Consider the following 26,523-nt stretch of genomic DNA (forward strand, 5'->3'; position numbering starts at 1 on the left):
CCCTCTGGCCAACCGGGGCGCCAGATGGGGTGGGGAGGATCCGGCCGGAATAACGTGATCCTTCCACGCGCTACGTTCGGCCGGAGAAGCCCCACCCTGTCTGGTGAAAAGATGCGGCCTGCTCACTCCTCAGGTTAAGGAGGAGACCTGAGCTCAGTGCAGGACCTCCCGGGGTTGGTAGAGGATGGCAATGCCCAGGACTGTCAGTACGTAGGAGCACGGGGTGGTAAAAATGGGAAAAAAACCGGGATAAAAATATTAAAAAAAAAAAAAAAAAAAAGTGTTACCGTGGCAACGCTAGATGCCAAAAAGCAAAAAAAAAGGCGAAAATTCGGACGCTTATTGCTCAGCCGAACTTTATCGTAGAGACATCGTTCAAACTTTCAAACACTCGGCCCGATTGGCACTAACGGACCGTACAAACTCATTATGCCATTTATTAAAGTTTTTGCGATACTGACCTTTTATTCTTTATTTTTATTTTCATTTGACTTTGGACGCTTGTTGCTAGGCAACAGATTATCGTAGAGACATCCTACAAATGTTCCCCGACTCGGCACGCTGTGGACTTCAACATATTAAAATTTCATGAAGCTGTGATTTAAGGAAATTTTATGTCAAAATCCATGCCAAATGGCCCCATTCATTCGGATAGGTTTTTTACCACGGTGAAAAAAAAGCCTATCCGTTAACGTAGCCTGAACCGCAACCTGCACCCGTGCATGGCATACATCGTTGGATGCGTCTCCATGTTGCCTCGATGGGCATTACTTTTCTCAGTCAAAAGTGTCACCGTGGGGGGAGCTAGACGCCACAAAGGAATGAATGCAATACAACCGTAAACACCTCAAACTGACATAAAACCACCCCGAACACAACCACTACAGCCCCAAACCAAAGCAGCGAGAGGGGACGAATGGGCCGTAGGGCATGCCCATATCAAAATTTCCTGAAATTTTCTAGTTGGTAAGTTAGAATCCTCATGTTGATTGTCATTAATGTGTGAAAAGATATTCCTCTATGAAATGATTTACGATGATGAAACACCAAAGGTAAGGTGAGGTTTTGTTTATTCTGCCCGGTGAGTGTTTGTCTCCTAACGCCACCACCATCTGGATTCACATCTGGAAACGGTTTTATTTGCTTAAAGCTGAGCTTTTCATTAAGAAAGTTGAGTATATTGTTACCTGTTTGTTAATCCTGGTAGTGTCTTGGGGTCAAAATGACCTAATTCTCCTGTTCCTTCTTTCCTCCTGCTCTCTCCTTCCTTCTCCCTTCCTCTTTCCTTCCTTCCTTCCTTCCTTCCTCCCTTCCTCCCTTCCTTCCTTCCTTCCTTCCTTCCTTCCTTCCTTCCTTCCTTCCTTCCTTCTGCTCTCTCCTTCCTTCTCCCTTCCTTCCTTCCTTCTTCCCTTCCTATTTTCTCCCTTCCTTCCTTCCTTCTTTTCTCCCTTCCTTCCTTCTTTTCACCCTTCCTTCTTCCTCCCTCCCTTCTTTACTTCCTCTTTTCTCCCATCCTCCCTCCCTTCCTTTCTTCCTTCTTTACTCCATTCTTTACTCCCTTCCTTCCTCCCTTCCTATTTTCTCCCTTCCTTCCTTCATTCCTTCCTTCCTTCTTTTCTCCCTTCCTTCTTCCTCCCTCCCTTCTTTACTTCCTCTTTTCTCCCATCCTTCCTTCTTTTCTCCCTTCCTCCTCCCTCCCTCCCTTCCTTTCTTCCTTCTTTACTCCCTTCTTTACTTCCTTCCTTCCTTCCTTCCTTCCTTCCTTCCTTCCTTCCTTCCTTCCTTCCTTCCTTCTTTTCTCCCTTCCTTCTTTCTCCCTCCCTTCTTTACTTCCTCTTTTCTCCCATCCTTCCTTCCTTCCTTTCTCCCTTCCTCCTCTCTCCCTCCCTCCCTCCCTCCCTTCCTTTCTTCCTTCTTTACTCCCTTCCTTCCTTCCTTCCTTCCTTCCTTCCTTCCTTCCTTCCTTCCTTCCTTCCTTCCTTCCTTCCTTCCTTCCTTCCTTCCTTCCTTCCTTCCTTCCTTCCTTCCTTCCTTCCTTCCTTCCTTCCTTTCTCCCTTCCTCCCTCCATCCCTCCCTTCCTTCCTCCCTTCCTTCCTTCCCTGACTTGAGTACAGCAGCAGGGTTAAGAGTAGGTGTATCCTACCCAGCGTTTCATTCCTCAGATACTCACTGATGGCCAGGCTGCAGTCGTGTGAGCTGTGTCTGGCGTCGCAGCTGCAGCCCCACTCCGTGCAGGCTCCGTTCCCGTTGCAGAAGTTTGGGCAGCGCAGCGCCGCGACTAGTTCCCCGGCCGCCCCCGGGGAGCCGCCCACCTCCACGGCCCGGAGCGTGCGGTTCTCCAGCAGCCGCCGCTCGCACTCGTTCTCCAGGTACGGCAGCAGCGCCGCGTCCCAGCCCAGGTCGTCCTTGAGCTGCAGGTCCAGCATGCAGAGGTCCAGCGCCTCGTCCAGCCGCCGGCCCAGCAGCCCCCGGCACACCGCGCCCACCGTGGAGTTGGCCAGCGCCGCCTGGCACACCTGCAGGGCCCGGGCCGAGGTCAGGCCGCTGGGCGTGGGCCAGCGGGCCGCCGCCTGCGGCCGGACCTCGGCCAGGTGGTCCTCGGGGAAGAAGTAGGCCAGGCTGTCCAGGTCGGCCTGGGTCAGGCTCTGCGTGGTGAACACGGGCCGGTACTCCAAGGGAGACTGTCTCTTAGGTCGGTGGACGGAGATCAGGTGGTCCTCCCTGAAGAGGCCAGCCAGGTCCAAATCATCCCCGCCGTTCTGCTGGTTCTGGTGGCTCTGGTGGCTCTGCTGGTTCTGGTGGTTCTGCTGGTTCTGGCCATGAAGCCAGAGGTGCCTCCTCTCCAGAGGATGGCGACGCGTGCCAGACGTCTCCTGGAGGCCGTCCTCCCTCCCAGGACTCTGGATGTATTCCACGGTTGTGTCCACGGAGGGAAACACTGATGTGTAATCCACGTTGTCGTAGGCGATGCAGTCGGACCGAGCCACGTTCACCGGGCCTCTGCCCGGGCTGAGAGAAGCGGCGTGTCCTCTGTAGCACTGGCAGAAGTGCCGTCTGACCTCCTGCGTCGTCCCGGGAGGCGTTTTGTCGAATAAGCTCTCACCGGGAGGCATCCTAGCAGGAAAACAGAAACACGGCAGTGAATCAGTGTCACAGCCTGTCCTAACTGCACACATCGCACTGCGTGGCATCGGACGCTCTCTGTCCTGAAACACTGAACGCGTTATGGGCCCACATGTTATTTTGATTGACAGCTGAAACTCGCTTTTTAAAAGGCTGATTTATGGTCCCGCGTTACACCAACGCAGACCTTACGCCCAGTACTCGAGTTGTAAAAATAAAATCAGGGGGGATGGTGGATTTTATCATATGGGGACAGATAATTTGTGCTGATTACAAATAATATAAGATATTACAAATAATAGCAGTGACCAAAACAGCTGCAGAAATACTGCAGGAATGACATAGCAGCAGTTAAATGCAGCCTTCTGTAAGCTTTAAATATCCACTGGGCTTACATCAAATACATCAAAACACAACAATAAAAAACACTTTTCTGAACTTATCAATATGACTCTGTCCTTCACAGGATAAGTAACATGGATCACTGCAAAAACTCACAATCTTAACAAGAATATTTGTCTTATTTCTAGTTAAAATGTCTCATTTTTGTAAAAGAATGTCATTATACTTAAAACAAGACTCATCACTGGAAAAAACAACAATTTTCACCTGTTTCAAGTAGATTTTCACTTGAAATAAGTAGAAAAATCTGCCAGTGGAACAAGATTTCTTTGCTTGTAATGAGAAGATAAATCTTGTTCCACTGGCAGATTTTTCTACTTATTTCAAGTGAAAATCTACTTGAAACAGGTGAAAATGGTCAAATAAGTTATTTTTCTGGTGTTATTTTTCTGGTGATGACTCTAAATGTTGAAATAGCAGTAAAACCACATTCATTGATGAAATGACATAAGGGATGGAAAGGGGGGATGGCAGTTTTACAGGGGGGATGATTTGGACCGTTTTTATTTCAGGGGGGGTGATTTGGACCATTTTTATTTCAGGGGGGGATGATTTGGACCGTTTTTATTTCAGGGGGGATGATTTGGACCATTTTTATTTCAGGGGGGATGATTTGGACCGTTTTTATTTCAGGGGGGGTGATTTGGACCGTTTTTATTTCAGGGGGGGGTGATTTGGACCGTTTTTATTTCAGGGGGGGATGCCATCCCCCTCATCCCCCTCAACTCCAGTACTGGTTACGCCGTTGATTTTCCGTGGAACCATAAATCAGCCTTTATTCACCGCACTACCCGCCCGTGCGCTCCTGAAAGAAACTCCTAAAATAACTCTTAAAAGAGTAAAGAGACAAGTAAAAGATGCGTGAGTACTTGTAATCTTCCTACGTTTGTACTCTCTAAACAGAAAACAAGCTTGATATTGTGATATTTAAATGTTCTTCTTTTTTTCCTGCCGCTCACGTTGAACACCGGTTAAAGCGCTGTAGGAAACAGTCATGATGAGGAACGGCTGATCCAGTTAGTTGAAATGAGAAGTTATCTCTATGATTCCTCCTCATTTCACTACAAAAACCTCAATAAAGTGGCAGAAAGAAATATTATCCTATTATTATATTATTATTATATATTATCTTATTATTATATATTATTATCAGAACCTTCCAGCTCCCTGTCCATCTCCCTCCAGCAGCTGCCACTTTATTGAGGTTCATGTATTGAAATGACTGTTTCCTACAGCGCTTTCAACCGGCTTTCAACACGAGCGATAGGAAGAAAATAGAAGCAGGGCATCCGACAAATGTTCAGCTCAAAACGGCGCGCTGCGTCGCTGCAGCCAGTTAGGACAGTCCAATGGAAAATAAAGCAATGGAATTGATTTTGTCGCTGACGCTCGCTCGCGTTGCAGCAGTTAGGACACGGGGATCTCAGCACCATTGGTTCTGTCCTGCAGTCTCTAACCTCACCTCCAGTCCTCTATGAAGCGCTGCAGCTCCTCCGGGCCGTAGAAGCTGCCATCGCGGCCCTGGAAGTCGTTGTTGCCGTTGCGGTCGAAGGTCCCGCAGAGGCCTCGGGTTTTACTGTAATCAGCGCTGGGCGCTCGGACGGACAGGCTCATCCCCCAGTCGCCGACGTCCGCCCTAACAAAGGCCCCGGAGGGAAAGATCAACTACAGGAGGAGAGTCACATCCAACAGCGGGTTAACACGGTCGCCCGGTGCCGTGGGAGCAAACATGAACAAGCTGACAAAGATGTGCATACTTGATCTAACGTACGAGGACTACAGCTCATGGAGGATTTAGTGACATGCATACAAAGTAGACTTGTAGTTCTCCAGACCGGTCTTGGACTCAAGACACTTTTTTGTGGTCTTGGTCATGTCTCGGACCTGGATAATTGAGATAACATTGCACACACCAAGGTGACAGAATCTGGTGATCACCAGTTCTTCCTCTTGTTAATGTACAGTTTTTTAACTTATTTGTATTTTGCATTTGATTTAATGTTTTGGTGCATCTGCATGTGTGTCTGTATTTAATTAAATTTTTGTGTTTATAACGGCCTTGTTTGAATAAATATAGAATAGAATAGAAGACTTTATTGATCTCCCAGAGGAGAAATTCAATCGTGCAGCAGCAACACACTCAACGGTTTATACAAACAAATTCAAATAGAAATAACCAATAAATAGAGAGAGAAAAAGAGAAAAAAGAGAAAAAAAATAGTAAACACAAAAAAACGGATAATATTTACATGTGCAAAAATACGTGAGGTATTTAGCGGCCAAATTATTATAGTTATTGCACTTTCAAAGAGACAGGTTATATATGGATAATATCTGCATATCGTTGTGATTGATTAAGCATCAGGTAAAAAAGTCGACAATTGTATCTTTAATATTTAAAATTCAGGTTTCATCTCCAAATTAAGTCCACTTTAAATCAGTAACATTTACTATTCATGACTTTTCTGAGGTGGAGGGGGGTGTTGGAGCTGGTTATTCTGGTAGATACTTTGGGACTAGTTAGTAGTCGTGTCAATCATTAAAAGCTCTGGAGTCAATCCTCCAATAGTGTAGAAATAGCGGTAGTGCAGTCGCCACACATATCTGATCTCAGCTGATGGATGATGGAGTTCAACATCATCATCCACTTCTCTGTGTTATTGATCTGCAGTTGAATACAAGCTCATATGGAAACTAGCTGAACCAGGATGGAGATGATGTTCTACAATCACGCAGGATGATGGAATCACTAGGTTTTTATTGGTCTCGGTCTTGATCTTCTCTGGTCTTGGCAGTGTCTTGGTCTTGACTACAAATCTAATACAAAGTGTTGAAATGTTGGGATACCTACGGTGACCTTCTTCCCCTGGTGGGACTCCAGCACCCGGACCCGGCTGCCCTCATCTCCGGGGCTCCTCAGGGTCAGCCGCGGCCGGGTTTCCCTCAGCTGGCCGTTGCACATGTCAAAGACGGCCACGTCGTTCCCCTCCCTCACCGCCACGCCGCAGTTGCAGGCGGCGGCGTAGTGCCGGCTGCCGCAGTCCCACTGCCGAGAGTGGACCTCGAAGGGCCGGGCCAGGCTGCGGTACAGGACGAAGGTTCCCGTCTGGGGGTTCTCGTAGCGCCTGCAGGCGCCGGAGCCACAGACCAGCACACGGGTCAAGTTAGGTCATAAGACTGAGACACAAACTGTTTCACACGTTGGGGATTTACCTTCCGTCAAACGTGATGACATGCGGGTCGGTGAGAGAGTAGCAGGTGGAGGTGGGAACGTCCTGGACCGTCACCTGGAGGAAGAGGAGTTCATGCAGATCAGGGAAGATAAAGTGCACAACACCGGAACCTGCAGCGTGGGAGTGAGAGGGGCAGGGTAACGGCCCGGTCAGGGGGGAGAGGGGTTTGTCCGTCAAGACTCCTCTCCCTGGCCCTGCCCCTTCTCAACCTTTCCCCGACCTAACCTGGGGCTTGCTGATTGGGCCGGAGCTTCGGGAACTGCGTGCTGGCCTGCGGTCCCCACCCCGGTCATCCCGCTGCTGCTTCCACATGCCTGCTGTGTGCTGTTGATGTCCCCGACCCCCCAGTCTGGCCCTCGGCTGGAGGATCCCCCTTATGATCCAGGTCCTGGTCCTGGTCTCTTCCCTCCTAAAGAGGAGTTTTTCTTGCCACTGTTTGGCTTAAGGTTTTTCTCCCACTAGGGGAGTTTTTACCTGCCATTGTTTATGTAATAATTGCTCGGGGTTTACGTTCTGGATCTCTGGAAAGCGTCTAGAGACAACTTTTGTTGTATTAGACGCTATATAAATAAAATTGAATTGAATTGAATTGAAAAAGTCTCATTAAACCACAAACCCCTCGGAGGTCAAGCCGAGCCACGTAGGCGCTCGTGGGAAAGGGCCAAAAGTTCCTTTACAGGTCACTTTGATGCTCGAAATTATGATGTCCAGAACATTAAGTTTCTGCAAATCAAAATAATTTTATAATGCATGAAAAACCTCCAACAAAAGCTACAGTAAGATTCCCCTTCTCCTCAAACCCGTGTTTGGCCCTGGGGCCTGCAGACGACTGGAGCCAGTTAACCCTTGTGCTGTCTTTGGGTCAAAATGACCCGATTCTTCTATTCTTCTTTCCTCCTGCCATGCTCTCTCCTTCCTTCTTCCCTTCCTCTTTTCCTCTTCTTTACCCTCCTTTACTCCTTTTTCTTCCTACCTCCCTTTCGTCATTCGTTCCTTTATTACCTTCTTTGCTGTTTCTTCCTTCTTTCCTTATTTTCTCCATTCCTTCCTTCCTCCCTCCCTTCTTTCCTTTTCTCCCTTCTTTCCTTCCTTCTATCTTTTCTCCCTTCCTTCCTCCCTTTCCTACTTCCTTCTTTCTTTCCTTCTTTTCTCCTTTCTTCCTTACTCCCTTCTTTCCTTCCTTCCATCTTTTCTCCTTTCTTCCTTACTTCCTTCTTTCCTTCGTTCCATCTTTTCTCCCTTCCCCCTCCCTTGACCCAAAGACAGCACAAGGGTTAAAGGATTCATTACCAGCACAAATCCTTTAAAGACCCTTTAGACCTGCGAGTAGGCATTTCATCAAAACCTTAATTATATCCACCAAACCCCCTGGAGACAAACGTTTGATGTTTCCTGGAAGTTCAGCTCCTTTATCCGGGTGTATTTCAGAGGAAGGGATTGGGACTCACCTTGAGGGCCGTGGGGACGTAGGTCCTCCAGAGCCGCGGCGCCCCGGGTTCAGGCCGCGCCGCCACCAGGCTCGGCCGGTTCCCGTCACGCGTGAAATCGGTAACGGCGCTGACGAAGAACTTGGCCCACCCACAGCTGCCCCCGCTGCAGGCTTTCGGCTGGATCTCCACCTGGCAGGCGGACAGCACCACATTTGAGACCTCAAGCCCCAGACTGTCTGTGGGTGTCGACACGGCAGTAAATTAGTGCAGCAGACGGGAGGCTGCAGCCTCGGCTGGCTTTGATGTGATGATGCACGACAAGGTGGGAGAAGCACAGAAGGAGTCAGAACCAGTGGACCATGCTCTCATGTGCCAGCAGCGCCTTGGGTTTCCATCTTGTGATGGTTTATTTTTTTTATTCAGACAATTTTAACATTTATACTGGCAATAAAAATTCAGAACTTGGTTCGCTGAACGCAGCTGCTCAGATGAGAGATGGAAAAAGCAGACGAGGAAGACGGGAAACAGCAACCATGGAAAACCTGCAGAAGCTATGTTGAAGGGTTTATACCCCACTTTAATTAATTATTGGAGCAAAATAGTAACTATTCTGATCATACTGAGTCGTAGGATTATGCAAATTTAGCCTCTAACAGCTAGAAACCTTTAACTTTTATTTAATTTGGCCAATAGTAAGTACAGGACTGTCTCAGCAAATTAGAATATTGTGATAAAGTTGTTTATTTTCTGTAATGCAATTAAAAAAACAAAAATGTCATACATTCTGGATTCATTCCAAATCAACTGAAATATTGCAAGCCTTTTATTATTTTAATATTGCTGATTATGGCTTACAGTTTAAGATTAAGATTCCCAGAATATTCAAATTTTTTGAGATAGGATATTTGAGTTTTCTTCTTTTTTTTTTTTATTGATCTTTTTATAAGAAACAACATACACTTAAAACATGGAAACGTGTAGTCAAACAGACGCATTATACATTGTCTCCTTTTTTTTTTTTTTTTTTTTTTTAAACACACAAAACCTAACAAAGGAACAGAGTCTCTGTAGCGTTAAAAAATAAATAAACAGATGAGCAAGAAATGAAACTGGAAATAAATAAAACATAAAAAAAAACAAATTAAGGAGGTGAAAAGAAAATTAAGGGAGGGGGGGGGGTCAGTCGGTGGGTAGAGTCTTCAACGCGGTAAAGTGGTCTATGAACGATTGCCATTTGTGAATGAATTTAGTTGAGTTGCCTTTTACAGAGTATCTCACCTTCTCCAATTTAAGAAAAAACATAACATCACTAAGCCAAATAGAAATAGACGGGGGCCTGGGGGATTTCCATAAAAGTAAGATACGACGTCTTGCTAAAAGGGATGTGAAAGCCAATACTTCTGACTGTGTGTGGCTGATATGTGAGGAGTCAACAGAGAGTCCGAATATTGCTAAGAGAGGGGCCATAACAACTTTTTTACCCAGAACTTTAGACATGATCACAGAATAATCACTCCAAAATTTCTGTAACCTAGGACAGGAGAAAAACATATGACTTAAATTGCAGGGAGAACCCTGGCATCTGTCGCATAAGTCTGCAACATTCGGATATATTTCTGATAATCGGGATTTTGATAGGTGGGCTCTATGCAGCACCTTAAATTGAATAAGTTCTAGTCTAGCGCAAGGCGTGCTAGATCGTATGCTACGGATAGCTTTATCCCACAGCTCCCCTGTGAAGTCAAGGCCCAACTCTCGTCCCCAACCCTCCCGAGCTTTATCTACAGAATGATCATCAAATGTCATACACAGTGCATATATCTTAGATATCAGAGACTTTTGACTGAGTTTCATAGTTAGAAGATCATCCCACGGTTGGTTCGCAGGAAGGGAAGGGAAGCATGGAAACAGAGCAGAGGCGCAGTGTCGAAGCTGGAAGTAGCGAAACAAATGGGAGGCAGGCAAATTGAACTTTGACCTCAGATCTGAGAATGTGGAAAAGATACCATCCTTATCTAGATCCCTGAAGTGCTTAATGCCCCGGTTGTACCAAATCATAAAAGTGGTGTCTATTAGTGATGGAGGGAACAGATGATTCTTAGTAACAGGTGTATAGATGGATGGAGAAGCAAATTTAAAGTGGCGCCTAAACTGTGACCAAATCTTAAGGGAGGAAAGCACCACAGGGCTATTTGTAAACTTAGAGGGATTCAATGGTAAAGAGGAGGAGAGTAGGGCCGTTACAGAGGATGAAGAGAGTGACTGAGCCTCCAATCTGCACCATAATAACTCAGGAGACTGAAGCCAATAAATTAGTTTGTGAATATGCGCTGACCAATAGTAAAGCATAAAGTTTGGTAGTGCTAGACCCCCATTAAATTTAAATTTTTGGAGAAGCGAATACCTCACTCTGGGTGTCTTACCGGCCCATAAAAAGTTGGAAACAATTTGGTCAAGTGATTTAAAAAAAGATTTTGGTAGAAATAAAGGAGTGCATTGGAACAAAAAAAGAAATTTAGGCAATACAGTCATTTTCACTGTGTTAATTCTTCCTATCAGCGACAATGGTAGGGAGTTCCACCTCTGTAAGTCCGCCTTCACTTGAGTTACCAGTGAGGAAAAATTAGCGGTGAAAAGAGAGGGCAGATTGCGGGTCACATTAATCCCTAAGTATCTAAAGCCCGACGGGCTGAGTTTAAAGGGGATATCAGATTGTTTGAGTTGTAAAGCAGAGGAGTTTATGGGGAAGCATTCACACTTGTTAAGATTGACCTTATAGCCGGAGAAGGATCCATAATTCTTCAACAGAGATAATATTGGTGCAATGCTGGTTAAAGGGTCAGATACATATAAAAGGAGGTCGTCTGCATAAAGTGACAATTTGAGTTCCACATTGGACCTAGAGACTCCGCGAAATAGAGGAAGAGTTCTTAAAGCAATTGAAAGTGGTTCGACGGATAGAGCGAATAGCAAAGGGGAGAGAGGGCAGCCCTGTCTCGTGCCACGTGATAATGTAAAATAAGTGGAGTAGTTGTCATTGGTGTGAATGCTGGCCTGAGGGGAAGTGTAAAGAAGTCTAATCCACGATATAAACCTGTGTCCAAATCCGAATTTATGAAGTGTTGCAAAAAGATAGTTAAATTCGACATGATCAAAAGCTTTTTCAGCATCAATTGCGATAACAACTTCAGGGAGTGGAGAAGAATCTTTAGAGAGAATCACATTAAGGAGTGTACGAACATTATAAAAGAGCTGGCGTCCCTTGATGAAACCATTCTGCTCCTCAGATATGATGCTAGGAAGGATCTTATCAAGACGAATTGCTAGTGCTTTGGCTAAAATTTTGACATCCACATTCAGTAAAGACAAGGGCCTGTAAGAAGTGCATGATTCAGGGTCCTTGTCCTTCTTCAAAAGGAGGGCAATGGACGCCTGCATTAAAGAGGGAGGCAATGAGCCATGATCAAGGGACTCATTGTACATTGAAAGTAAAAGGGGGGCTAATTTGTCTTTGAATTTTTTGAAAAACTCAGCTCCGAACCCATCGGGACCAGGGGCCTTGTTGCTTTGCGTAGCTTCAATGGCGGCAGCAATTTCTTGCAAGCTGAAAGGAGCATCGAGGCCATTAGCCACATCCAAATTAATAGTAGGGACAGTGATATTATCAAGAAAGGAGGTCATTTCTGCTGTGTCAAGTGGAGATTCTGACTCATAGAGAGAGGAGTAGTATGACTTAAAAATTGTGTTGATGGCGATTGGATCGGTGGTAAGTGTGCCATTAGAATCTCTAATGCTGGGAATCAGTCTCGACGTTGCTTGCCTTTTTAATTGGTGAGCCAATAACCTGCTTGGTTTATCGCCGTGTTCATAATAGTTGGCATGAGCGCGTAATAGGAGCCGTTCAGAATCGGCTGTCGCTATAAGATCGAATTTTGACTGCAAATCAAGCCGTTGTTTCAGTAAACTCGGACTTGGGTTAACTGAGTTTAGTCTGTCTGTGTCCTGAATTTTAGATGTGAGCTCCTGTAATTTAGCCCTGCGGATTTTACTGGCGTATGCTGAATAAGAGATAATCTGTCCTCGCAAATATGCTTTGAGTGATTCCCATACTAGCGAAAAACTGGTAGAGTCTGTTTTGTTTAATGCAATGAAATCATCTATTGAAGCAGATATAGAAACATTAAATGCATCGTCGGATAAAAGCAATGGATTAAACCTCCAGGGAGAAGAAAAACGGGGGCGCTCAGACCATGTTATATTCAAAGTTAGAGGGGCGTGATCCGAAATAACAATTGGGTGGTATACGACAGAAGTAACTTTGGGGAGAAGAGAGCCATCAACAAAAAAAAAAGTCAATACGTGAATATGACTGATGTACTTGAGAAAAAAAAGAGAATTCCTTATCTCCAGGATGTGAGAACCTCCACGGATCAACAAGCCCGTTCTTGACTGTAAAATCGGTAATAGATTTTGACATAGAGGATTGAGTCAAAGTACGAGGATTCGAACGGTCCAAAGAAGGATTAATAACACAATTCAGATCACCGCCCAGTATTGTAATATGCGTATTTAAGAAAGGGAGGTTGCCAAACAGCCTATCCGTAAAATTGGGGTCATCAAAATTAGGGGCATATATATTCACCAACAATACAGGGTTACAGTATAGAGTGCCCGCAACAATAAGATATCTACCATTCTTATCAGATATTGTCCTGGAGACGGAGAAATTGACTCTTTTGTTGATCAAAATTGCTACTCCTCTAGACCTAGAATCAAAATTTGAATGAAAAATATCACCCACCCAAGCTCGTTTGAGTCTGAAATGATCTTTATTTCGCAAATGAGTTTCCTGAAGGAAAGCTATGTCAGTGTCCAAGCGTTTCAAATGTGAAAAAATCTTTGATCGCTTAATTGGATTATTCACACCTTTAACATTCCAGCTAGTGAATGTAATGTTTGATCCAGTATCAGGCTTGCGCAGATTACGATCGCTCATAGGCATTCTCTGAGAGAAAATAAGACCGATTCACCCACCACCAGAGGAGATATAAGGAAAAGAGGTAAAAGGGAAAACCAAAACAAACAAAACTCAGGAGTATATACATACCTACAGAGACAAAAAGCCAACATCCCATAACCCCCGCCCACCCACCCAACGCACATTAGATGATCCCATCCCCAATCGATGGAAACAGCCGTGCTGGCTTCAAAGGAAGCCATTCTCGAAAGGAGATGCTTTCGACTGTAAAGCTAGATACAAAAACGAAAACAAAATTAGCTCCTGCAGAGTTAAAACCTTAAAAAATAAAATAAAATAAAATATGAGGCATATGAAACCAACAATCTGAGCCATTCTGACGATCGCTGTCTTGTCAGGGTAACAACAAACGTTAATTAAATTAAGGAGATCCTTGGCCTATAGAACAATGATATATACATATAAGTACTCGCACACCCACACAGACGCACAAACACACATGCACACAATTTAAGCAAAGACAGGGGTGTGTGCATATTTTCTAATCAAGGCATCATACCAGAGAAATGATTAGGCCTTCAATTTTAAACGGTGTTGTTCCCATTTATAGTTAAAAGAGAGAGAGAAAAATAAATAAATAAATAAATTAAAAAAATAAATAAATAAATAAAAAAAATAAAAAAAATTACGACATAAAGTCCCATTTTCTGAATTGACTCAGTCACTCACCCCGGGCCAGAGTCCCGCATGGAAGCATATGAAACCAACAATCTGAGCCATTCTGACGATCGCTGTCTTGTCAGGGTAACAACAAACGTTAATTAAAATTAAGGAGATCTTTGGCCTATAGAACAATGATACATACATATATGTACTCGCACACCCACACAGACACGCACACACATGCACACAATTTAAGCAAAGACAGGGGTGTGTGCATATTTTCTAATCAAGGCATCATACCAGAGAAATGATTAGGCCTTAAATTTTAAACGGTGTTGTTCCCATTTATAGTTAGAAGAGAAAAAAATAAAAATAAAAAAAATAAAAAATAAAAAAAATAAATAAAAAAAAAAATAAATAAATAAATAAATAAAAAAAATTACGACATAAAGTCCCATTTTCTGAATTGACTCAGTCACTCACCCCGGGCCAGAGTCCCGCATGGACAGCAAGCTGGATAAATCGTCCCAGAAAATTAGCTGGTAGTCACTTTTTTTATTTTCCTGATGAATGCCAGGGCTTCATCTGGCGACGTGAAGTCACGCTGCTGGCCATCATGGGTTACACGCAGCCGGGCGGGATACAGCAATCCATACCGGACTCCTTCAATCTCCCGCAGCTGACGGCGCACGTCATGAAAGGCAGCGCGCGCCCGCGCTGTCTTGGCTGTGTGATCCGGGAACACGGAGATGCTCATACCCCGGACTTTTATCCGCTGCCGCTCTCTCGCCTTTCTCAGGATGTCAGCGCAGTCGGTGTAATAATGGAGCCTTGCCACTATTGCGCGGGGCCGCTCCCCGGTCTTCGGTCTCGGCATGAGGGTGCGGTGGGCTCTGTCCACCACCGGCTCTGCGTCGAGGGAGAAGGCTTCCGCCAAGAGCCTGGAAACCCCGGCTGCAGATGAAGAGTCAGGATCCTCCTCCGGGACGCCAATAATCCGCAGGTTCTGCCGACGAGACCTTGACTCCAAATCCTCGCATCTGTCCTCCAGCCTCACATATTCTTTCGACAAGTGATCAACTTTTTTCTGGAGAGCAACGATGTCATCTGAGCAGCTTGAGAGCGAGAGCTCGATCCCAGCGACCGTGGCTGCGAGACCCGCGACGTCCGCCTTCATGGAGGAAATACTGCCAGAAAGATCCGCTTTAAGGGAAAGCAGCTCGGACTTAATGGACGTTAAATTCTCGTTCAGTGCTTGCTGAAGCTCTGACCTAAATACAGCCGCAACATCATTGCGAAGAGCGGAGAGAAGTTCGGTTTTAAGCCGGCTGAACTCCGCAGCTGGAACCTGCGCAGCGCAGGTGCTCTCCGGAGGAGGAGAATCACCGCGGGGCGAGGAGACGGCATGAGCAGCAGGCCGCGGGTTAGCTGGAGGGTTATTCCCCGCTTTGATGGACTTTGGAGGCATTTCCGTGATAAGTCGTCGAAGTAACCGCGTTGAAAATAGGTTAGTTAAAACCAAAGCCGTGGGAGTGATGCAAAAAGTGCCAATAAATGCTGAATTAAAATTAACTCTGCAGGAGCTCCGCTAATTACGTCTCACCCCATGTACAGCTAAGCCGGATGCTCTATTTGAGTTTTCTTAAGCTGTAAGCCATGATCAGCAATATTAAAATAATAAAAGGCTTGCAATATTTCAGTTGATTTGTAATGAATCCAGAAGGTATGACATTTTTGTTTTTGTAATTGCATTACAGAAAATCACAATATTCTAATTTTCTGAGACAGTCCTGTATTCTGATCATACTGAGTCTTAGGATTATGCAGATTTAGCGTCTAACAGCTAGAAACCTTTAACTTTTATTTAATTTGGCCAATAGTAAGTACCCCCTTATGTAGGATGTAAGAAGGGAAGTTGCAGCCAAATACTTCAAATGCTTATCCTCAACAGATTTACAGACCAACATTAAAAGCAGTTCAGTTGTCTATTAACACAATGCCAAAAAAGGGAAAGATATCAGCAAAAGTCTTAGATAAGCATTCATAAATCGGTTTTCTGAGCAAAGACATGTGATGTGGTGGTTTGTCGCAGGTCTGACCTGGGTCGTGGACGCTCAGAGCCAGCGGGACGCCACACTGGCCCAGGTCGGAGTCCAAGCAGGGGATGGGTACCGTGCTGTGGACGGTGGCCTCGTGCTCCTTGCCATTCTCCGCTACGTGCAGCGAATCTGGATAAAACTGAAGTAAAAAAAACGGAGAGAGAGGTTTTATCTGTGCAAGGTTTCGGTCTCCTGAGTGTGGCGTGAAGGACGGTGTCAGGACGGCGTCGGGGCGCGTTTACCTTCAGTCCGGCGTAGAAACTCTCGCTTTCCTTTGGAGCAGATCTGGAGTAGCTGGAGTTGACTCTGAAAGTCGATACGCTGCAGGAGAACTGCAAATAGAGCATCGAGATGTGGGATTAACGTCCACATTATAAGATCCCCAGGTGTTATGGAGCACTTCCTCAAAATGCAGCTCAGCAGGACGTCCTGCATGGGGACACCTCAGCCCCCACGTCATTTAATTATAAACTATAGACAGTACTCGAGTTGTAAAAAATATAATATATTACAAATAATAGCAGTGACCAAAACACCTGCAGAAATACTGCAGGAATGACATAGCAGCAGTTAAATGCAGCCTTCTGTAAGCTTTAAATATCCACTGGGCTTACATCAAATACATCAAAACACAACAATAAAAAACACTTTTCTGAACTTATCAATATGACTCTGTCCTTCACAGGATAAGTAACATGGATCACTGCAAAAACTCACAATCTTAACAAGAATATTTGTCTTATTTCTAGTTAAAATGTCTCATTTTAGTAAAAAAAAAATCTCTTTAAACTTAAACAGGACTCATCACTGGAAAAAAACATCAATTTTCACCTGTTTCAAGTAGATTTTCACTTGAAATAAGTAGAAAAATCTGCCAGTGGAAACGTGGATTTTTTTTGCTTGTAATGAGAAGATAAATCTTGTCCCACTGGCAGATTTTTCTACTTATTTCAAGTGAAAATTTACTTGAAACAGGTGAAAATTGTCAAATAAGTTATTTTTCTGGTGATGACTCTAAATGTTGAAATAGCAGTAAAACCACATTCATTGATGAAATGACATAAGGGATGGAAAGGGGGGATGGCAGTTTTACAGGGGGGATGATTTGGACAGTTTTTATTTCAGGGGGGATGATTATGACCGTTTTTATTTCAGGGGGGATGATTTGGACCGTTTTTATTTCAGGGGGGGATGATTTGGACCGTTTTTATTTCAAGGGGGATGATTTGGACCGTTTTTATTTCAGGGGGGGGGATGATTTGGACCGTTTTTATTTCAGGGGGGATGATTTGGACCGTTTTTATTTCAGGGGAGATGCCATCCCCCCTCATCCCCCCTCAACTCCAGTACTGACTATAGACACTTTTGGTGGTTTCTGTGGAAAAGTTAACATTCCTCTTCTCTTCCATAGAGGCGTCTAATGGGATAACGTCTCCTTGCTCCCCAAATCCAGGATTATCTCACTTTGTGGCTGAAAGAAGGCACCGACCTCCGACCTTATGTCAGCATGTGTTGCAGATGATCCAGATGTGCAACAGCTGCACCAGAGCGGACGGACGGTGACATCATCTCGGCTTAAATACCATCACACGGACACAGAGGTTATTTCTGGAGCTGTCAGCGGGGCTGGAGGTCGGGGCGTGCTTGAAACTAGACCCACGTGAGCTTTCTGGTTTCCAGGTGGAGGTTTGTGCTGAAGCAGCTCCAGCTGGAAGGAGGAGGAATAGTGATGAAGGATCTCCATCCTGCTAATGCCCTGCAGAAAACCTCTTCCTCATCTGGATCCAGGATTTAACCCTGGTGCTGTCTTCAGGTCAAGGGAGGAGGAATGGAGGGAGGGAGGGAGGGAGGGAGGGAGGGAGGGAGGGAGGGAGGAAGGAAGGAAGGAAGGAAGGAAGGAAGGAAGGAAGGAAGGAAGGAAGGAAGGAAGGAAGGAAGGAAGGAAGGAAGGAAGGAAGGAAGGAAGGAAGGGAAGAAAGAAGGACGGAAAGGAGAAAAGATGGTAGGAAGGAAAGAAGGAAGGAAGGAAGGAAGGAAGGAAGGAAGGAAGGAAGGAAGGAAGGAAGGAAGGAAGGAAGGAAGGAAGGAAGGAAGGAAGGAAGGAAGGAAGGAAGGAAGGAAGGAAGGAAGGAAGGAAGGAAGGAAGGAAGGAAGGAAGGAAGGAAGGAAGGAAGGAAGGAAGGAAGGGAGGAAAGAAGGAAGGAATGGAAAAAGAAGGAAGGAAGGGAGGAATGAAAGAAGGGAAAAAAGAAGGAAGGAAAAAAGGGAAAAAAGAAGGGAGAAAAGAAGGAAGGAAAGAAGGAAGGAAAGAAGGGAAAAAAGAAGGAAGGAAGGAAAGAAGGAAGGGAGGAAGGAAGGAAGGAAGGAAGGAAGGAAGGAAGGAAAGAAGGAAGGGAGGAAAGAAGGAAGGAAGGAAGGAAGGAAGGAAGGAAGGAAGGAAGGAAGAAAGGAAGGAAGGAAGGAAGGAAGGAAGGAAGGAAGGAAGGAATGGAGAAAGGAAGGAAGGAAGGAAGGAAGGGAAAAAAGAAGGGAGTAAAGAATGAAGGAAGGAAAGGAGAAAACAAGGAAAGAATGTACGTGGGGAGTAAAGAAAGAGGGAAAGGAGTAAAGAAGGAAGGAAGGGAGTAAAGAAGGAAGGGAGAAGGAAGGAACAGGAGAATTAGGTCATTTTGACCCAAAGACAGTACAAGGGTTAAATAAAACAATGATTAAGACAGCCAGAGGTTTAACCTCAGATAAAACACCCTTTGATTACTGTTGCCATGGAAACGGGGATGGTCTAAAAGCAGGACGCGTGAGGGTTTATTATCTGTGAAGGATCTCCCGCTCATGTCTTCCTCCGGCTGGAATGTGGACGTCCTGGACGACCTCAGGGGGAACAGAGCTGCCGTCTGGTTAAGATCACTAACTAATCACTCACACACCGTCCTGCAGTGCACGTGTTCAGTTTCCAGGAATCTGTGAACTTTACTGCTAGAGAGCAATAATCCCCGGCATCCTCTGCTCGTCTCACCCAGGTCCATCTCCCCGTCATCACCCAGCCTGACTCACTTCTCCTCACTGATCCTGTCTCAGACTAATTAGATCACTAATCTATTTCAATTTGAATCGGCCCCCAGGCGACTCGGGCTCCTTTGAGGTTTTCCCGTCACTGGTTCTGGTTTTCTTGCAGGGTTAAGCAACTATAAGTCAGTTTATTAAGAGATCTCGCACATCAAAACCCAGAATCTCCTGATGACACTGAACATACGGTGGAAACCTGCAGCCTCTCGTTGGCAGTACTGGAGTTGAGGGGGGATGAGGGGGGACGGCACCCCCCCTGAAATAAAAACGGTGCAAATCATCCCCCCTGAAATAAAAACGGTTCAAATCATCCCCCCCTGAAATAAAAACGGTCCAAATCATCCCCCCTGCAATAAAAACGGTCCAAATCATCCCCCCTTAAATAAAAACGGTTCAAATCATCCCCCCTGCAATAAAAACGGTCCAAATCATCCCCCCTTAAATAAAAACGGTTCAAATCATCCCCCCTGAAATAAAAACGGTCCAAATCATCCCCCCTTAAATAAAAACGGTTCAAATCATCCCCCCTGAAATAAAAACGGTCCAAATCATCCCCCCTGCAATAAAAACGGTCCAAATCATCCCCCCTTAAATAAAAACGGTTCAAATCATCCCCCCTGAAATAAAAACGGTCCAAATCATCCCCCCTGCAATAAAAACGGTCCAAATCATCCCCCCTTAAATAAAAACGGTTCAAATCATCCCCCCTGAAATAAAAACGGTCCAAATCATCCCCCCCTGAAATAGAAACGGTCCAAATCATCCCCCCTGAAATAGAAACGGTCCAAATCATCCCCCCTGAAATAAAAACGGTCCAAATCATCCCCCCTGAAATAAAAACAGTCCAAATCATCCCCCTGTAAAACTGACATCCCCCCTTTCCATCCCTTATGTCATTTCATCAATGATTGTGGTTTTACTGCTATTTCAACATTTAGAGTCATCACCAGAAAAATAACTTATTTGACAATTTTCACCTGTTTCAAGTAAATTTTCACTTGAAATAAGTAGAAAAATCTGCCAGTGGGACAAAATTTACCTTCTTATTACAAGCAAAAAAAAATCTTGTTCCACTGGCAGATTTTTCTACTTATTCATTTAAGTGAAAATCTACTTGAAACAGAAGAAAATTGTTGTTTTTTCCAGTGATGAGTCTTGTTTTAAGTGGAATGAGATTTTTTTACTAAAATGAGACATTTTAACTAGAAATAAGACAAATATTCTTGTTAAGATTGTGAGTTTTTGCAGTGATCCATGTTACTTATCCTGTGAAGGACAGAGTCATATTGATAAGTTCAGAAAAGTGTTTTTTATTGTTGTGTTTTGATGTATTTGATGTAAGCCCAGTGGATATTTAAAGCTTACAGAAGGCTGCATTTAACTGCTGCTATGTCATTCCTGCAGTATTTCTGCAGCTGTTTTGGTCACTGCTATTATTTGTAATATATTATATTATTTGTAATCAGCACAAATTATCTGTCCCCATATGATCAAATCCACCCCCCCCCCCCCCCCGCCTGATTTTTTTTATACAACTTGAGTACTGCTCGTTGGGGTTGTGCATCAACCACCGTTCTCGACCTCTAGATGATTACCCTCCAAACTACGGTTCTTACTTTCCTCTGCGTGCAGCGGCGAAGAAATCAACTCAAACCGCAAAAATAATTCTGCGTCTGTTTGAAATAACTTTCTGGAATTTACTGTGAAGATTTTGTTGGATTCTGGTTTAAATGGCTCCATGTGGACGGAGGCTTTCCTAACCTGCAACTGATTTAACGTCTCCGCCCTCTGCTTGCTTTCTATTAACTGGATAGGAGCCACGCCGCCGCCCGCCGGGCCAGGGCGGGGTTGAACCCCGACAAAGGGAGGTCAGCGTGATCCACGGCTTATGTTGCCCACTGGATGGGTCAAACCCTTCACGTGTGCCCCCCCCGCCCCCCACACAGTCTGGCAGGAATTACCGTCTCCCCGAGCCTGAAGTGGACGCCATCCATCTCGGCGAGGGAGAAGGGCGTCAGCGTGGATTCCTGCCTGATCTCAGCCTTCATGCTGGGGCCGATGTGTCTGGCCCAAACCACCTGGAAGCCCAGCGCCGGGCCCAGCGCCGGGCTCCACGCCGGCGGGACGAAGGAGCACCGGAGGTGGACGCTGTGCCCGATCAGCTCGGGGGTGACGACCGGCCGGGAGGGCAGCGGCGGGACGGAGGCTGAAAGAGTTCAGTAAAGCTGATTTACCGTATTTTCTGGACTATAAGCTGCACCTGCATATAAGCTGCATCCGCTCTATTGAAAAAAATAGATATGCAAGCCGCAGATATTTATGTTGTTAGATTAGATAATTACTACATGTACAGAAGGATTTTGAACTGTAAATGATGTACATGTTTGTACCTAAATAGATCTTTCCTAACAGTGTCTTTTAACACGGCAGCAACTTTGCTGATTAAAACGGGACAGAACCAAGAGAAAATAACCAGTATTTATTTATCTATTTATCCGTTTGAAATCTGCTTCTACCTACTTCTATCTGCTAAAGAAGAAGTAGCGTATTCTTCTTTGCATTTATTTTGTCTTAGTTTTGATTCTAATTCCGGTTAGAGCGCCCCGAGCGGTGGAAGAAAAATCCACAGAATAGCCGCACCTTTGTATAATCTGCATGGGTCAAAACCTATGAAAAAAGTAGCGGCTTATAGTCCAGAAAATACGGTAATTTAGTTTTTTCTTAAATCAAACTCTCAACAACAAATCTCCAGGAAGTTTGGTACCTTTGCATCGACCTCCTACTTCCACTTCTCCTGGTAGGCAGAGTTTGGTTCCCACATTTGAAGCAACTGCAACATGATTTCACCCACATACGTCCTTATTAACAGGGTCAACACCTTCATCATCATAAACCTCCATCATTTGCAGAAAACGTTGCTGGGATGATGCTACGTGGCGGCGGCGCGCTCACCTCTGGCGCAGTAGCCCATGCAGCCCTGCGTGGGCTGCAGGTAGTAGACCAGGAACTCGCCACAGTTCCTCACGGCCACCGGGATGCGGAAGAGGCAGCAGTCCTTGGTGCTGCCCTGGAAGAACTGCCAGGTGGCGCAGGCGGAGAGCTGGCGGACCTCGCCGGGCCTCGGCAGGGAGCTGTCCCTGAGGGACAGCCACACCGGAGCCTGGGTGCCGCAGCGGTTCATCTGCAACGCAACATTATTTGTATAGCACAATTCAACACAAGGAAGTGCTTTACATCAACATTAAAAGCAGCAAGACACAATTAAACAGTAAATAACAAATAAAATGAAATAAAATGATAAGAAAATAGGTAAAATAATAAAAAGCACAAGTTGTTAAAAGGTAAGGGCAGTACAGCACTCCATTTCTCCGCGGTGCAGTAGAGAGATAAGGACAACTTTTTTGCCAAAAACCAAAACAAAGAAAAATCACACATACACAAAGAAAAGAGCGCTGAAAGTTCACGACTGCTTCAAACCGGAAACCGCAAATGCGTTGCTACCAAGTGAACCAATCACAGCCCTCTCCGTCTGCGTCGCCTCCACGCGTAGTTACAATTTTCGGGAGGTGCACGTCAGTGACGGCGTCAGTGACGGCGTCAGTGACGGCGTCAGCGACGGCGTCAGTGACGGCGTGTGGTCTGCGTCGACGCGTACCACACGCCGTAGGCACGGCGTCGTTCTGACGCAGAACCATAACTCAAGCTTCAGACTCATGGTTTCCAATAGACACAAAAAAGGCCCTATCTTGCAAGTAAGATTTGAACCATTGAAGCACAGTGCCGGTAAACACCACCCACTATCTGCAGGATGGGGAAACAGTCAGAAACAGTCATTATCTACAGCAAAGGGGTTATTTGAACCTGCACCTGGGCTGAAGGTGCTCGTTATCTCCAGCCTGCTGGAAGTAAAATGCGAGACAGACAAGTGGGAGGAAGTGGGACGCACAAATGAGACGATTAGAGCTCAAACACGGCGCTGGGCTCCACTGCAGTCACGTGCAAACAAAAATCTTGACCGTAGCGTCAGGCAAATACAACCTCAGATGAACAATATGCACCTTCTTCTTACTGTGCTGTTATTTATTCAACATAAATGAAGCTAAATAAATAATGAAAGATAATGTTTGTAATACTAAGTGCCCCCTTACTGCTTCCATAGGACCTAAGCCGATGAGTTGCAGTCAGATGTTAATCATCAGCAGGTCGGTAGACCTCTCAAAGAGAGCATTCGCTTGAGCATTAACACAATGCCAAGAGGGAAAGACATCAGCAATGGTGTTAGAGTAGTTACTGCTGCTGTACATACATTTGGAGAGGGTTTAAAAGTGTTGCCCAGTGAGAGGTTAAGATGTGGAAAACATTCAACGCTGCCAATCTTCTCAGGTGTAGAGGCCCCAACAGATTTACTCCAAGGTCATGCAAAGCTCGGAGAAGTATAAAATGTAAAAAATACGAAATAAAATATGTCACCTCAACGCAGGTGGTCGGCATCTCCGCTGGTTTGTTGTTGATCCGGAACCTGTACCAGCCGGGCGACAGCGAGTGGTCGCAGATCAGGTCCTGGATGGCCGTGTTCTGGATCTCCGTGGAGTCGAAGTCAACGCTGCGGTACGAGTTGTGCAGGACTCTGTGGCCTCCGGGGGAACACTCTGGAGCTGTGAAGAAGAGCAGCCATGACGTAAAACCAGTGTTGGGACTAACGCGTTATTTAGTACGCATTAGTTACAGTAACGCCGTTAGTTTTGCGGTAACTAATACTCTAACGCATTACTTTTTAAATTCAGTGACGCAGTTACCGTTACCAAACGGTGCGTTACTCCGTTATTTCTGGCGACAGTGAAGCCTTTTTTCCCCGCACGTGGAGACCGGAGGAAATGTGTGTGTGTGTGTGTGTGTGTGTTCAAAAACATGACAGTCATGTCATGAGCCAAGAGAAGGCGAGTTTCGCAACGTGGAGATATTGTCATTACGTTACGTTCCAAAAAGAACCCGTGATAAGTGAAATTCTTTTTACAATTATAATAATATTCAAATTGCAGAGATCAGCACCGCCTCGCACGTATTCCACTGCTCTTCTGAGCCGCTGCATCCCGACTCTGTAGCGTCTTTTTCTCCTAAAGCCGCGGTGCAGGTGTGTTTTTGCGAGAGAAGAAAATAGTTATAGGTCGTTGTTGTCGCTCTTTTTTCTTCTGGGCAAAAAGATTCTTATAAACCGACATGGATTATATCTGAGACTGTAATGAACGATTCATCAAAGAGTCCCGTTCTTGAGCTGCTGCTGAAGCTCATTGGCCGTTCTCAGCTTGTTGCTAAAAAACCAACGTTATTGACACAGGAAGTGAAGAAGCGGGGAGACTGTTTAGCCAATCAGAATGCAGAACACGATGCACAATGTAAATCCATACAGGACCTGCTGAAATGAAGACTAGAGGGGCATTAATGGGAGCATTTAAAAAAATGTTTTTATTTTAAGTAACTAAAAAGTTACTTTTCCTAGTAACGCATTACTTTTTGGTCTAAGTAACTGAGTTACTAACTGAGTTACTTTTTTAATGAAGTAACTAGTAACGGTAACTAGTTACTATTTTTCAGTAACTAGCACAACACTGCGTAAAACTCTGCTGACAGGAGTCCACACGAACGTTCGATAGGAGACCACAGGTTAGAGTCGGTCTCTGAGCTGAAATACCAGCTTCTCCAAACCTCAAATCCTGTTTTGAGTCTGTGGAAATGTCAACTGAAGAGTCTCAGGCTGTAATCAGATCACGTCTTTATGTTTGAAGGACAGAGCTAAGAGATCAGACCGAAGAAAAGAAACAGCTGCCAATCATCCACCCATGGTAAACTGAGCATCACACAATGCCAAGAGGGAAGGACATAAGCTATGTTGCAACTGTGACTTCACATCGATCCCAGGAGGCCCTTTTAACCCTCCTGTTGTCCTCGGGTCACAATGACCTGCCACTGAGTTAAAAAAAAGAAACCTAAATCGTTTAATCGATATTTTTTTAACTTGAAATTTCACTTCCCCAGCTAGGGCAAATAAGAGGAAGAGATGTCAGTTCTGCCCTCAAAAGAAGGACTATACGGTGTATAAATATCTGTGCACTTGCATACTGCCCTATACGTGCTAATTAGTTGAATGGGATGTTATATTTCATATTATACATTGTCAAAAATTGTTCACTGGAGAAAAAAAAAGAAACTGAGTCATTGGGATGAATAAAAATGCATTCAAAACTCCCTTTTGCACATTTCTTTCTTTACCTATAGAAATAAAGAAGATGAAAAAGAGGGAAAACTTAAGCATTCACACATTTTGTGATGAATGACAAGTTGTTTCTTCAAGCAAGATGAAATTTGGTGTTTAAAAGTCAATTAAGCTGCTTATAATGAGGGTTTACTGAAGACTGGTCATTTTGACCCAGAGGACACGGGGTGTATTCAGAAAATGAGGACAACAGGAGGGTTAAGGCCGTTGACAACATTGCACAGTGAGAACATTTATCCACAAGTGGGACACATTTCACGACAGCTGTCAATCTTCCCAGGAGTGGACGTCCCAGCAAATTGACTCAAAGATCAGACGATGCAAGGCTCGGGGGAAACACTCGTTCTCTGCCTTGCTGTTTTCTCACGGTTATCCATCACATAAAGCTCCGTTTTATTCTCCTCTGTTCTTTGCGTCGTCTGAGGAAAAACATGACATTTATTGCAGGGGGGGGGGGGGTTAGCAGGAAGGATCATTTCACGCCCTGCAGGGTCCCTAAATGACCAAAGACATTCCTGGGAGCGCCCCACCTCTCCTGCATCGCTCCGGGAGAGGACGCTTGGACCAGCAGCGCGTGACCTGCAGCCGGAGGCTCAAACAAACCAGACAGAGGTGTCTTCAGTATTCCCATTCATTACTCAGGTAGAAGTATAGATACTAGAGTTTAAAAATACTCCTCTAGAAGTTGAAGTATCAACTCAAGTTTTTTACTCAAGTAAAAGTATAAAAGTACTGGTTTCAAAACTACTTAAAGTATAAAAGTAAAAGTAATGTAAGGGGGAAAAGCCATTAAGGACAAAAGCCATTGAAAATGAATGCATCTTAGTTTAATGCAAATATATTAAAGAAGCATATACAGTATGTGTACTATTGAGCAGTAACATGTGTTTCAGAGAGCAGCAGATATGATGACTAGTTGCCTATAAGTATTGTAATGGTGCAAAAAGTCAAACTTCATGTTCATGTTATCATTTATCCTAACCTTTATTGGAATGTACATCCAAGTTTAGTTGCAGGAATCTGAGGGAACGGATGTAAGAACAAAACTGGACAAGAACATCTGAAACAACCACAACCAAATTCACTCTATCCGGATGGAGCAATTTAACTGGATAGTTTTTATTTAAAGGCCAAAATGAATGAGTAACGAGGCTGTTTTTAAAATGTCAGGAGTAAAAAGTACAGATAATTGCGTGAAAATGTAAGGAGTAAAAGTAAAAAGTCGTCTGAAAAATAATTACTCCAGTGAAGTATAGATAA

At 44.8% G+C, this 26,523-nt stretch overlaps 1 protein-coding gene across 1 annotated transcript in view; it reads right to left on the reverse strand.

Annotated features, from left to right (window-relative positions):
* si:ch211-246m6.5 (von Willebrand factor D and EGF domain-containing protein) overlaps positions 1-26,523 on the reverse strand; it is a 66,556-nt gene that overhangs the window by 37,078 nt on the left and 2,955 nt on the right. The window contains exons 2-12 of the mRNA XM_061716289.1: positions 23,463-23,647; positions 21,945-22,173; positions 21,757-21,822; positions 20,954-21,198; positions 16,172-16,261; positions 15,930-16,068; positions 8,208-8,425; positions 6,740-6,813; positions 6,378-6,651; positions 4,989-5,191; positions 2,172-3,115 (exon numbers count right to left, since the gene is read on the reverse strand). Of these exons, the coding sequence (XP_061572273.1) occupies positions 2,172-3,115; positions 4,989-5,191; positions 6,378-6,651; positions 6,740-6,813; positions 8,208-8,425; positions 15,930-16,068; positions 16,172-16,261; positions 20,954-21,198; positions 21,757-21,822; positions 21,945-22,173; positions 23,463-23,647 (2,667 nt within the window). The remainder of the gene's footprint in view (positions 1-2,171; positions 3,116-4,988; positions 5,192-6,377; positions 6,652-6,739; positions 6,814-8,207; positions 8,426-15,929; positions 16,069-16,171; positions 16,262-20,953; positions 21,199-21,756; positions 21,823-21,944; positions 22,174-23,462; positions 23,648-26,523) is intronic.

Source organism: Cololabis saira, chromosome 24 (genome assembly GCF_033807715.1).
Source record: "Cololabis saira isolate AMF1-May2022 chromosome 24, fColSai1.1, whole genome shotgun sequence".
Classification (NCBI taxonomy): domain Eukaryota; kingdom Metazoa; phylum Chordata; class Actinopteri; order Beloniformes; family Belonidae; genus Cololabis; species Cololabis saira.